The 14,043-nt window shown below is 50.3% G+C and overlaps 1 protein-coding gene across 1 annotated transcript in view; it reads right to left on the reverse strand.

Annotated features, from left to right (window-relative positions):
* Positions 1–14,043, reverse strand: part of MYH9 (myosin heavy chain 9) — an 86,133-nt gene that overhangs the window by 44,763 nt on the left and 27,327 nt on the right. Inside the window, exons 2-3 of the mRNA XM_019961321.2 lie at positions 10,322–10,673; positions 6,372–6,528 (exon numbers count right to left, since the gene is read on the reverse strand). Coding sequence (XP_019816880.2) covers positions 6,372–6,528; positions 10,322–10,654 — 490 coding nt within the window. The 5' untranslated portion in view covers positions 10,655–10,673. The remainder of the gene's footprint in view (positions 1–6,371; positions 6,529–10,321; positions 10,674–14,043) is intronic.

Below are 14,043 nucleotides of genomic sequence, written 5' to 3' on the forward strand. Positions count from 1 at the left end.
AGGTCGACACTGGGCCATTAGCCTTGGTCAAGACTAGAGGAATTTTACAGAAGCCACTGATGTTATCCTAAGTTTTACGCCTGCAGACTCTCAGCTCCCTTATCTCTTTAGTTTGGAGGAATTTATCTTGTTCTCCTCTGATAGCTTAATTCCAGAAATCAGGCAAGCAAAGGAAAGCAATCCTTTCCTCCAAGCGCACCAGTGTCCAGCCCTGACATATCGGGACACACTCTCTTGAGGTCTCCAGCCAAGAACTTGAGAAAACAGGAAAAACAAGCCTGTAGGCAGCAGAGAGGTTAAAAGCACAAAGCAGCTTAGCCTTTAGAGACGTTGCAGGTGAGTTTTTGTTGTTTGCATGTTGCGGGGAGGGAGATGTGAAGTAACAGAGACATGGGGCCAAGTTCTCGGCCACCCGCAAAGTTTCAGGTTCCGAGAGGTCACTTCTTTCTTCTCTCCCACTTCAGTCAGCCCAAAGCAAAGCAAAGCCGGCCTGCTGGGTTGAATCAAAAACAAAACAAAAAAAGCAAGCCAAGAGCTGAATCCTTGAAAAGGACTCATTAACCACAGATTCCTCTTCTAAAAAGAACATTTTATAGAAATGAGACTGACAGGCGTGACCACATTGTAAGTAGGCAGCCTCATTTCAGGAGCTGACTTTCCTTCCCAGGGGGCCTCACCAAGCATCCTCTACGCGGGGGCTCTGGTGTTGGGGTGGCAGGCCCAGGGCTGCCTGTCACGATGCCCCTCTGGTAGCCCACCAGCACATAAACAGAGGACTGCTCCAGAGCCAGGGAGGAACTGTCTCTCGTGTGCACGACACCCTCCGGAAGACCCACCCTCGAGGCCTCATCAACCCCAAGGCCCAAGGACCAGATCAGACAAGCCGGGGGCTGCATCTGCCAGCACACGCCTGTGTATCACGTGGTGACTGCGGGGATGGCAGCTAGATGAGCCACTTCCTGTCCATGTCGGTACCCAGAGCCTGGCCTCTCGGAGGAGGCTCACCGAGGAGACTTTAAGAAGCCACCTGAGGAAGCGTTTGCTTATCACCTTCTTCAAGCAAGTGGGAGAGTGTGTGATGAGCAGTTCTTGCAGAAGGCAGGGACTGTTCATTCAAGACATTGCATCTCCAGGTCCCACTGCTACCTTCTATTGGACATTCGTCACAGGACACAGCCTCTCATTCGATCCTTGGAGTAACCCTGCCAGTTCCTTTATCCAGTCAAGAGGCAGACGAGAAAATGAAGGCCCAGAGTTGACCCCGATCGGTCAGGACACAACAGGGCCAGACTCCAACTAGCCCAAACCCCCTGCTCTCTTCTCCACACACTTTCTGCTCACAAGGCAAGTCTCTCCTTCAAGCTAAGGCCCAGAGAGACCCAGCAGACTAGACTCCTCTGATGATCTGCTCCAGAAGCGCCGTGTCATCTGTCAAAGCTGGACCCCCCACCCTCCTGCTGTGGTGTATCTGCCTGCCTCTCAGGCCCCCAACCCCAGCAGGGCTGCATCCAGCACAGCCGGCTGGCAGGAGTGACAGTGGGGTGGCAGGGGCGACAGAGTGCGGCCCTAGGGTAAGCCGCTGCCTCCAGGCCTCCCTGCAGACAGCGGGGCCTTTGTGTGCAGCCGGCTGGCAGGGCTCCCTGGCAGGGCCCGAGCCTCCTGGCCGGCACATTCCTGCCTAAGTAGAATCGTCATATCTGCAGCTTCCTCGGCTGCCTGTCCTGTGAGTCTGCTTTATGCAGGGACTGTTGAAGCACTTCCGACACAGCACCTCTGGAAGACCTTAGAGGGTAGACAGCTCCATGGGAACAACAGTTGCCAAGGCTGGGTGAAGGCAGAAAGAGGGCCCTAACCCACCAAGCCAACAGAGAGCATCCCTCCAACTCCAGCCAGGGAGGAGGACAAGTGGTGAGCCCTGGAGGAGGGGTACCAGGGTGGGAGTGGGAGAACTGGCTTCTGGGGCTGGCTCTCTGGGGGCCTTTGGACAGTCAGTTAACATTTCTGGGCCTGTCCTTCTACCTGTGAGGCAGGAGGACTGTCCTCAAATGTGAAGAGAATGATCAAATTCTACCCTTCTTTGCTTACCTAGAAAGGTTACTCAAGCACCGAGAGGCAGGTGGACACTCACCCAGCCCTTGGTGACCAACCACCCTAGGGCAGCCTCCACTGAGGAGCAGAGGTGGGACTAACGTGGAGCAAAGGGTTAAATAGTTCTCGGATGAGTTCAGGTCTGGAATGCGAGCAGACCCTGCTGTCCGAGCTCATTAGAACACCAGAGTCACCAAAAGTGAACCAAACCTGGTATTCTAACTCATTAACAGAGAAGGGAGTCCTTTTCTTCTCCTCCTGGGGGAGATAACTGAGCTCTAATTCTTTAACTGGCTGGGTCTCCAGTGAAAACACAGGCAGTCTTTCCCACAGAGGGAGACTCCCAAATTCCCCCCAGGGCAGCCCCTGGTACCCTGTCCCCCAGAGCTGATATACGCCTTCAGTCTTCTCATCCTTCCGGCCTCAGATCATTCAAAACCTTCCGCTTTTTACAGAATCCTTAGGAACGCGTCAACCACAGGTAGGAAGACCCAGTAATGCCCAGGACAACAAATTAACCCAATGGGAAAGCCAAGGTTGGGAGGGTGAACCTACCAAGTCACCACAACTTTAATTAAACCCAAGGCTGAGGATTAAAACAAACAAAACTGGGCCAGGCACACCTGGGCAGTGCCATAACCATTTATTGACACATACCTGCCAGCCTTTCCACAGGATCTGACCTCCACGGGGAGTTCCGCGGTGACTTTCTGACCACCCCAGGCCCCAGCAGCAACATCTTCTAAACTCTCAAGACACCTGACACTTGCTGCAGTCGTGCTGACAGCAGGTATAGGTGGCATCTCATCCTGTTATCCAGCTTCGCCCACAGATCTCTGTGTACAAACATGTCAGTCTCTCTGCCCAGACTGCCAGCACTTCGAGTGCCAGGATAATGTACTCAAGTATTCTGGCACTTTCCATCTCCTACCTCCATAGCCTAATCTTGAGTACCATGTGCCGCCATGCCTCATCTTGTGCCCAAGGCAGACTGCACTAATCTACCCCAGCATTCTCTGGCACTGAGTCTCAGAGCCTTGCCAACACAGGGCTAGGCAAGGCACTACTGATTGATCGGAGCTGACACTTGGCACAAAATCCATCTGCAATACTTAGTCCAAAAGTTCTGAAGTAAGTGGGGGCAATTTTGCGCCCCCAGGGAACATTCAATAGTTATGTCTGGGGGCATTTTTGATTGTCACAACTGGAGAGGGAGGGTGCTATTGGCATCGAGTGGGCAGAAGCCAGGATGCTGCTAAGCATCCCATAATACTCAGGGTAAGTCCCACCCCCACCCAGCCTGCAACAACAGAGTATCCAGCCCAAATGTCAGTGGTGCCAGTTTGAGAAACTCTGGCTTAGTCTAACAAATAGATAGAAAAACCATATAATTTATCATCCAAACTGGGGTGCTTCTGAAAGTAAGACAGCAGTGTCAATACTAACTGCAAGGCAGCAGCAGGCATAAATCAGGCCTACAGGCAGACCAGAGCATTTAAGAGATGAAAGGCAAGGGAGGTCCCTAGGAGAAGTCAAAGAGCTCCTCTCATAAAAGTCCCCAGACAAAGCCACCAACTCCCCTATTTGGCAGAATAAATGCCAGTATGTCATAAGCCACAGCCAGCTGAGGGACGAAATCTTTTTCTAGTTCTCATTTAAAGAAAAAGCAGAAAAGGAACTGTCTGGCTGTGCCTTTTAGGATGTGTGTGTCAGAGAACAGACTTGTGTTTCTCAAAGCCAGGGGGGCTGCGTGTATTAAGTAAAACACTCTCTCCAAAAGAGAGAAGCTGATTCTAACAACCTGAGGACCCCAATGCTCCACTGTTATTACCTGACTTAGGGCAAGAACCAAAAGACTCCTCCTGGGAACTTTCTTTATTGGTGAGCCATCTTGCATAAAAGGGCAACTTCTGTTAATTAACTTCCTCCCTATTGTCTCAAGAACAAGAAATCTGTTGCCGATTGCTTTGCTGGTCAACTGTGTGAAACGAGAGGGAACTTGGAAATGTCCCTGGTTAACATGGGGGCTGAAGAGCTGCACCGAGTCCAGCATGAGGCAGAGAGTGGGTGAAAACTTCTCAGTCTGAGGTTCAGAAAATACATGGACCCAGCACCTACACAGATCACTAAAGAGAAGCACTAAGACCCTAGGTTCCTCATGCCTGCAGATGTATTTCCTATCCCTGTTCTCCAAAAGATGAAAACACCCACCCATTTGCCCTCATAATTTGAGGCAGCTCCTTGGTTCCTGTCAAGGCCATTCCATTACAGCCAAGACTTCCTGCTCAACACAAAGGAAAGCTCCAGTCCTCTGCAAGTTCCCTTTTCCTTTTTTCCCCAGCTGCTTCCAACCTGTAGAGCTGACTTTTGTCCCTCAAAATTATCACAGTTGAACACATAACTTGGGCAAATCTCTTTAGGAAGAAGTCCTACAGGTTGTTAAAAAAAAGGCTAGCAGTCTAATTTCAGAAATTCCAATTCCTGGAGCCATGCTATAGTATATCACTACGTTATTCTTATCATAATGGCTTGACGAGAAGTGAAAAAGCCCACTTGCTAGAAAAAAAACCTTTTGGGTTCAGGATCCAGGTATGGGAACATGCTCTAACAGCAATGCAGAGCTCAAGAAGACTCCAGCCTGCATGAGGCCAATTATAAGAGCCAGGAGAAAACTGACTCATAACCTCTGGAGACAGACTCGGGCTCTTCTGGAATCCCACAAAATGTTCTCCCATCAGACTCTTCTAGTTAGCACTCTGAAACCAATATCCTACTTTAAAACTAAAAGGCTGGCTTCCTCAAGGAATTTCGATAGACGTGAACATGAGCCAAAGGGGAGGTCAAACTTGTACATCCTACCTAATTCACCAAGTTTGGTGATGAAACACCTTCCACAGCACTGTGTGGATGGTACAAGACAGACCCACATGTTGCCATTTTAAACCACTAAACCAGGGATAAAATTAATGTAAGACTCATCACCACCACTGCCTAGATTGACTATTAAGATTAAAGAAAAAATAAAATAGGATGCCCATGTAATAAGTAAGACATGAAAAACCACTATCAGTATAAGATATAAGAATGTAACCCTATGCTAAGTAGTTGGCTAAGCTCTGAGAATATAAAGGCAACATGGGCCTGGTCCACACCTAAGTCAAAGTATTACCAGGGTTAGCCCAGACATCCTCCCTAGCTGGCAGTAATACTTCAGTCACGTCTTTAACAAGAGTAGAGACTTGCCAGCTATTGCAAGGCAGATGGAACAGCCATGGTGGTGTGAAACAGAAAGGCCTATTGGAGAAATATAAGGAGTTCCATGCAACCAGGAAGTTGGAGAGGTAGGCAGCAGGCCAATTAAAAAAGGGACAGTGTAAGATGAATCAGGTTCCAGGCTTGGGTGATTGGGTGGATGGAGAAATGGCATCTAGGAGCAGTGGGCTGGCGGCAATCAGCTAATAGAGCTGGTCCTCAGCAGGAAAGTGATGGCAAAGCCACTGAAGCAGGTGGGGCCATGGTCCAGAGGATGAGACCTTGAGAAGCAACAGGTGTTAATAGGGGAGAAGACGTGAATGGGGCCATAAGATTAGGGAACCATAAAATCGCCGGAAGGAAGGGCTTTCAAAAGGAAGTGGTCAAGACTGTCCAATCCTAGGAGAGGTTGAGTAAGATAAGAAGCCAGAGCTCCACAGAAGGGAGGATGGGCTTTACCAGACAGTCTGGGAGGGCAGCAGATGACATGCAGGGGCAGGAGTATGGCTGAGAAGTGCTGAATGGAGGCACTGAGCGTGGATACTTCCCCTAAAGAGTTTCACTGTGATGGAGGAGGGCAGAGACAACCTACAGAGGGCACAGAATCCAGGAGACACTTTGTCTGTTTTTTTTAAAAGACGTAATAACTCACACATGTTTCCAGACTGTGGAGAAGAGAGGAAGAGGTTAAAATCATGGAGGAAAGGGAATAACAGGTAGAAAAGGCGGCCTGGAAGTCAGAGAACTGGCACAGGAGCTCTTGATCAGAATGAGAAATTGGGAAAATAATTAGGAAATGCACTTTTTTTAAAGCTTCTACAATATTCTATCAACATATAAACATCTCCTTTGACAGCCACCAGTCTTGGCTCTCATGCAGTGGCTTACAGACCTCGATGCACAGCCCCCTCACCAGCACCAGTGATAACCAATCCACAGGATCACCAGGGCTTTGAACATGAAGGAGCACCTGCAAAGTTGCCGACAAGGCTGCAGGTAAAGACAGACCCTTGGAAGGCTGAGGGACTCACCTTGCATCATACTCCTATAGGCGGTGTCTGTGATAGCGTAAATGTGGGGGGGCATCTCATGCCTCTTCTTGCCCTTGTACATTTCCACGATCTCTTCGGAATAGATGGGCAGGTTCTTATAAGGGTTGATGACCACACAGAACAGGCCTGAATAGGTCTGAAAAGAGTGACAAACGGGAATGGGTTAGGAAGTTTGACTCACAATGTCATGGAAATCCTGTAGCAAAATGTCTGCTGCCTCCAAGGATCCCAAGTCAGCCTGATGTGAAAGCACCTCATGGAGCCCCTGGTTTTCCAGGTCCTGCTCCAGCAGACCTGCTGAGGCATGGGGGCATCACCAACATTTCTGCTTTTTCAGTGGGGGGCCTCCCTTGACTGCAAGACTGCTGCCAGCTGTGCGCATCAACAAGCATGTGCTTTGGGCAAGATACGGGGCAAGCTTCATGGACAGTAGGAGTCCAGCTGTGAAACTGAGATGTAAGGACAATAAGAGATGTGTTTGCCTTCGTGAGAGACGCACAAAGGGAAAAGGATGCAGCTGCAGCAAGCCAACTGTGTGAAGATACAAATTATTCTATCCTGAGGGACTTTCCAAGACATTTAAGCCAAAACTTTTCCAGCATTGGGAAAGACTCATTATGTTCCTCAACCATATAGATCCTTTGTGGGAGAGTAGATCACAGACAGATAACCCCTCCCTGGAATCTTCCAGAGACAATAACATGAAGATCTCTTAAAAAAAAAAAAAAAGACCACTATCCTGTCCCCCATGAACTTTCTCCAAGACTCAGGTCTCCGCTGAAGGGGAACTCAATTCATCAGCACTCACAGTGAGACTCCTGGGAACACACCTGACACCCCAAGTCTGAGTTCACCAGGTTAGATCAGACCCCAGAGTCAAATCCCAACAAGGGCAAGTTTCTTAACTGCCCCCTCCCCATTTCTCAATCTGTAAAATGGGCACAGGCAGGCTAGTTGATCCTCATTGAGTGAGGGGCTCAGAGTAGTTCAGGAAAGCAGTTTCCAGCAGCAACAGTCTAGGCAGACCTGCCTTTCTTTGGTGTCTTCTTTTTCTAATAATTTCCCTGCTATTTTCTTTTTCTTCCAAGATCCCCCTCCCCCTCCCTGCAACACACCAAAAAAAGACAGACTCCTAATACCTGGATAAGACTCCCAAGACCACCTAGGGGACATGGGTACTCACTGAGGGACACAGCTCTCTTTAGGCAGCTGGAGCAACACAAGCACCTTCTCCCAAGAAAAACAGGCCAGAGGCCCCAAAGAAGCCAGGCAAAGCGAGACCCACAAGCCATGACTCACGCACACCTGCAGCCCCCGACTCTGCTGAGTGACAGCTGAAGACCACGGGGCAGGTTCCTGGCAGAGTTGGAAACAGACCCAGGTCCCACGACCCCCCTCCCCAGCCAGTGCAGACCTCCTTGGCTGTGGAGGCTGACTCTCCAAGAGCCTCCCGTCTTTTTGTTTCCCTCTCTACAAGTGCCCTTGACCCTCATTGTCCACAGTGTTGCCTCTGGATCCAACAGCAGCCCACATCTGAGGGGCTGTGTCAGTCCAGTCCCTTCCACCCCTGCCCTCTCCAGTCTCGCCAAAAATGAGGGTGGATCTTGTAGCCAAATCCAAACACAGGATCTACATGGGAACTGGTCGTGAGGACAAAGCTCCTTCCCAGCACTGGCCAAGGGCTACAGGTCTTGAACTTTCCAAGCAGCAGTTAGGCTGAAAGCAGAACTCCAGAGGGACCCACCAACCACGCAATGGCCCGCATGCAAAACAGCAGCTGAGCTTGGGACATGAACAAGTGTGTTTGGCTGCCTCTTCTGCTTGGAGGAGGGGATGCAAGGCCCTTAATTTCCTTTCTTCCTGGGATAATCAGTCAATTGTTTTCCCTCCAACTACTCTTTTCAGGAGGGACCAGGAAAGCTCTAAAGTAAAGCCGTCTGCACGTAGTATCAGCAAGCTCTGGCTCGCTACTACGAGAAGACAGGAGTGCCTTGGGTAACCTCTGGTTTTCCCTCCACTACTGTCGGGTGGGGGTGAGATGGCAGACCAGGCAGCAGCGAAGTCATCCCAGGAGCTCAGAAACAAGTGCGCTTTGTTCCTAGGGTTTGAGAAAACCCACATTCTAGGAAATCCAGCCTGATGAAAGTGAAGGACACGTGGCCACACATTTAGGGCGCGCAGTGGGGCCAGATGTTTGGAAACAGCTGGTGGTGACAGCAGAAGGAGCCTGGGGTTTACTAAGACAAGTCGTTCTGACAGCTGGGTGGGCAGATGGTCCTGAGAGGAGTTCAGGAGGACCTCAAAATTCTCTGAGCTAATCCCATCAAATCAGTGGACTATCAAACTAAGCCCCGTGGAATGAGCGCTGCAGCTCAGGTGGGAGGCAAGGGGCTGTACCTCGAGCCCATGGCGCTGGAAGCCCGTGGAGGCACAGACATTGAGCAAGTGGCTCTGTTTCCACCCAGCCACGCCAGGGAGCTGCTCCATTCACAGGCCACAGAGGCTCTTTGTGCCTGATCGCCCCCTGTCCCCAGGCCTCCCCCCACTGAAGAAACAGACAGAGCAGCTGTGGTGCAGAATTACCCCACGCCGCCCACAAGGCCAGGCAAACACACCACACAAAGGCTCCCAGGGTTGCAATTTGGAACCTCGTGTGCAGGGTGCGGGGGGGCCTGTGAATGAGGTGGCGCCCCCTTGCCCAGGCAGCCCCACCAAGCAGCTTTGATCTTCCCGAAGCCCTGCACCTGCTGGGGTCTCCATTAGGGCAAATGCACAGTCAGCTTCCTTCTGGTGAGGATGCTGAGAAAGAGGCCAGCCAGACAGAGGCACGAGGGTCTGTGCCTGGGGAAGGCCAGCAAAGATGCAAAAACAGGAGTTAATGGCTGATGCCTCCAGCTGAAGAGTTTCAGAAAAAAGGCTCAGATTCTACCCCTGAGCTTATAGGAGTGGGTCCATGCCTGCCTAGAGAGCAAAACACATGCTCTGGGAGATGAAGCAACTAACACACTTTCATAACTAATATTCCCATTTGCAGTATGCTGATAGGCAAGTGCAGGCCATCAATTTGTTTCATACTCAGTGGTTCTCTAACAGGACCCAAGCTTAACTGCGACACGTACAAAAGGCCGAGCAGAGGGTCAGAGTTACCTTCACCTACAACAAATGGCAGCAGCTACAGAGCCCAAGCCTGAATGAGCCCAGGATTGGCTGGTGTGTTACAATGTTCTCACAACTCCTTGTAGATGGGGAAGTGAGGCCCCACGTAGCCATGTCAAATGTTCAGGGAGGGCCAAGATGCGAACCAGGTGCTGGAGGCTCCAACTCGCATGACCTGAATCACTCTGCTTTACTGAGCAGGACCATTTCTTAGAGGCCAGCGGAGTGGTTCTAACATAAATCATCAAGGATACCAAGGGAAGAGTCCCCTGCCCAGACAACAGCACTTACTCCCATCTCCCATCCACAGACAAGCAATGCTTCCTTAAGGCCGTTTGTTTTTCTGCAAGTCACTAATTCTGAATTTCAATATTAATACCCCAAGAGAAGGGGGCTTTTAATTTGGTCCATACAATATTTTCATCAAGAACTCCTGACTTCCAATCTCAGGCCTGCCAACACCTGGCTGTGTGTGTAAATCCCTTGCCCTCTCTGGGCCTCAATCCTTCCCACTTGTCGTATTACATATTAGAAAGCTGGGTGAAGCTGGTCCATTAAGGACTTTTCCACTTAGATAGGTCAAAGTATCTCCTTATCCTACCAACTGCGAACACCACCCACTTATGTAGATGAGTCCTGGAACCACCTACACGTGTAGAGCCCCGCCCACTTATTTAGATATGTCCTGGGACCGCCCACCTTTTGTAGAGCCCCGCCCATTTATGTAGATGAGTCCTGGGACCGCCTACCCACACAGAGCCCCGCCCACTTACGTAGATGAGTCCTGAGTAGTAGCGCTCCTTGAGGTTGTGCAGCACCGAGGCTTCGTTGAGGCACGTGAGCTCCGCCATGTCTTCCACCTTAGAGAACTTGGGTGGATTCATCTTCTGGATATCATCCTTGTTCACCTTCACCTTCTTCCCGTTCTCCACCAGCTCCACAATGGCCTCCTCACCCATCTCTTCCTTGAGGCTGGCGGGCTCAAAGCCACTCTTGTCAGAAGGCACCCATACCAGCTTCTTGGCAGCCCAGTCGGCCTGGGCCAGGGGGTTATTGATGAAGTTTTTATCCACATAGAGATATTTATCGGCAGCTTGCTGCGCCATGGTGACTTACAGCCAGGACCTAAGGGAGAAAAAAGGATAAAAGGTTAGCTATACACCACACCAGCTACATAAAGATCACTTATCTCATATCTTTGTAAATTGTACAGCATTATAATAAGTAAATTATAGATAACCAGGCTGTACAATTTGTCAAAATTTTATCACTCTCTCTTTGCAGGAGAAAGATGTACGTTGCTGAAGAAAAAAATGATCAAGGATTCTGTAAGGAATTAATGGTAAGATGTATCCTACGGTAAATGTATAATCAAATCTATAAACAACAATTGTGCCAAATGATGAGCATAATAAGAATCTTGGACAGATGTAATTATAGTCACACTAGGCTACACCCACTAAGGCCAGGAAAGTGACCACACAGTTTAAGAAGACTTCCAACAACAACAGATTTCTAGTTAGCCCAAAACAGGCAACTGACTACAAGTGCAAAGTGTAAGTCTCCAGTTTAAAAAACTTTCTTATTTCATGGAGTCAACCAAGAGAAGAAAACATACCACCAGTATGTTGCCAACAGATTTTAATTCCACTGCCCCAAGAAATCAGGTGAAAAGGAAAGAAGTCAGGCTCCAGGAAACGTGGAGAGTAAGTAGTGACTACTTCCCTTTTGGGGCCTAATGTGAAAACATAACCTTCACAATTCATAGCTCAGGAGAACTTAAGCCCATGTGTGTTTGCTTTTTCTGAAGCTCATTTGCAAAACAAAGATGATAAAATAAGAACCCCTCACATCTGAGTGGTTTTATAGTTTATGAAATACTATCACACACACTTCTCTATCTCAGAAGATCCTCATTCTAACAACTCTGTAAGGTGGGTAAGGTAAGTGTTATTATCCCATTTTACAGATGAGGAAACAGAAGCTCTGGAGGTAAGGGGCTTTGTCCAAAGTTACCTAGGAAGGACTCATGCTCCCTGCTCTAACTCCCGCTTCCCACTGCCTAACCACAGTATTTATTCCTGCTCAGAGGCTCAGCTGGGATCAGCTGGGAGAACAGCTGTTTTGAGTGAATCAAAAGCAGGACTTAGATGCCCTGATCTAGAACAGAGCCAGCCAGAACCACCAGAGGAATAGCCCAGAAGCTCACTGCCTAGCTTACAACACAGAAAGGTTTTTCCCTTGTGAGATCAAGGCCCCCTCCCCAGGTCCAGGAAGCCAGGAGGACCCCAGATCCACATCTAGAGTCACAGAGTCTTTCATGCTTCCAGGTCCCAGCAGGAACTGCGATGCCAGGGACGCTTGGAGTGGAGAGAACAAAAGGAAAAGTCTGGGCCATCCAGGCCTTCTTATCTGGGCTCATTAAATGGTTTCCAGATCAAGGCTGAGGGGCTTCCTTGGACTCACTCCAGGAGAGGCTGTCTTCCAGGAAATCTGCTAGCTCCCCACCACCCCCACCCCCAACAAAGAGAAGGCAAGTCCAAGGAGCAGAGCCTGGCAGCCTCCCAGCAAGCTCAGTCAGTGGCTTTGTTTACATTCCCAGCAAACCCTGGCAGCCCCTCTCAGGGGACCAAGGGGCACCATCCACCTGCAGGGACCACCCCCAGAAGAAGCAGGCAGAGCCCAGAGTTAGGTAGCAGCGAACAATGCAGGAATGGGATGGCTGCAAACCACCTGGCTGGCCTCATCTTCTGTGTGGGGCTGGAGGATGGGGGACTGGACAGGCCCACTTCCAGCTGTCCTCACTTCCACACTGGCCACTCAAGCAAATCAGAGGCTTCCCTCTGCCAGAGCAAATACCAATTGTCCTCTGCCTCTCTGCTGTCCATCTGACCACAGGCCAGTCATCCTCTGCAAAACCCTAGCCCTCAGGCTCCCCAAACCAACCTCCCCAGTCACGTCACCACCAAGCTCAAGAGCCTGCAACAATCACTGGGCACAGGCCTCACTGGTTGCTGGTTCTTCGCCTTTTCGCAGACCTCAAATAGGTAAGGGACGAGACAGACTCCCACTGGGATGCAAACAGGGATTCACTTCAACCCTTTCCCCCCAACCCCAAGCCCACTGTTTGTTAAGAGTTCCACCAACCCAGCCCAGTGAAGGGGGTCAACCATTAAGTACCTACCCACCAACATCAAGCTCAGTTTATTCACAACCTCACTTAACCATCAATCACCCTGGGGAAAAAAAACCTCTTTGTATCCCAGTTTACAAATGAGGAAACAGCCCAGAGAGGGCACGTCACTCACCCACAGTCGCTCAACCTCATCATGGGCTAACCCAGATCTACCTGATCTCTAGGTTTGGGCTGTTCCCAGCACACTTATGCCTGGGGTCTTGCAAAAGAAATCCGTCCAACATTTTAGTGGGGCTAAAACTGCCAGTAAATTGAGTAGAATACTGGGAGTACAGGGGGACCCATTCCACAACATTCATCAGATATCTACTGGGCATTAGCAGGCAGGTGGGGAGGCTGAGAATGAGCCTTCCGGTGTGGACACGATAGCCTGTCAAAAACAGAGCAGGTTGAAACAGCATTCTCGCTTCCTCGGCCTGTGACTCTCAACAGCCAGCAGCATCAGTGATGTCATAATGACTCCTGGCTCTCATCAAACTCCAGTTTACCCCAGCAACTCCAACCCTGGGGCAGCAACAAGCCGGCTACCTAGGCTGCAGGCAGTGGGCACAGGACCTTCCCTGGGAATGTGGGTAAACTGCCCTTTCTTCAGTGAGCCTGGAGGCCATGAACTTAGAGTAGGCAGCAGAGGAAGACTCCACCCAACCCCCCCACCTTAAGCTCCTGGTTCTGCCCTACCTTCAGGCCTCAGTGGGAGGGCAGGCAGCAGGTGTAGGTCTGCACTGTCTGCCTCTGACAGCCATCAGAGACCTGCAGGCCAGGCATACACTTCCTGTAAGAGAGAGAGGTACACCCCGCACCCTCAGACCTCAGCCTCCAGGGAGGGCCAAGCCCCCATAGACAGTGAGCTTGAGGAATCCCCACTGGCCTCAGCACCTCAGAAGTTTTCATTAAACACTCCCGCTTGGCCAGGCCAAGGACAGAGCTGTTTGGCTTCAGCAACTCTGCTGGAATGATATGCATTACCAGCAATGCCAAGATCAATACATGGGCCTGACCAGTGGGGAGGGCCACAAGGGTCATGATAAACAATGGAGTTTCTATTCAAGCCCTCCCACTGAGACCCGGAAGGGAACGTCCACATTTGAGGGTTCAAGGGGGCTGCAGCTGAGCTCCTGTTTTCACCTGTGTTAGATAGAGGCTCCTGGGCCCCAGTGCCCAAAGGGGAAGCCAGTGCTGCAGACAGGTTAATGCTCACCTCTAAGGAGGCAGGTGGAGCAAGCCACCCCTGTCCAGAGCTATGAGCAGTGAAATAAGGACTGTTACAGAAAGGCCACTAGGAGGGACTGCCTGATGGCA

This window comes from Bos indicus, chromosome 5 (genome assembly GCF_029378745.1).
Source record: "Bos indicus isolate NIAB-ARS_2022 breed Sahiwal x Tharparkar chromosome 5, NIAB-ARS_B.indTharparkar_mat_pri_1.0, whole genome shotgun sequence".
In the NCBI taxonomy this organism is placed as follows: domain Eukaryota; kingdom Metazoa; phylum Chordata; class Mammalia; order Artiodactyla; family Bovidae; genus Bos; species Bos indicus.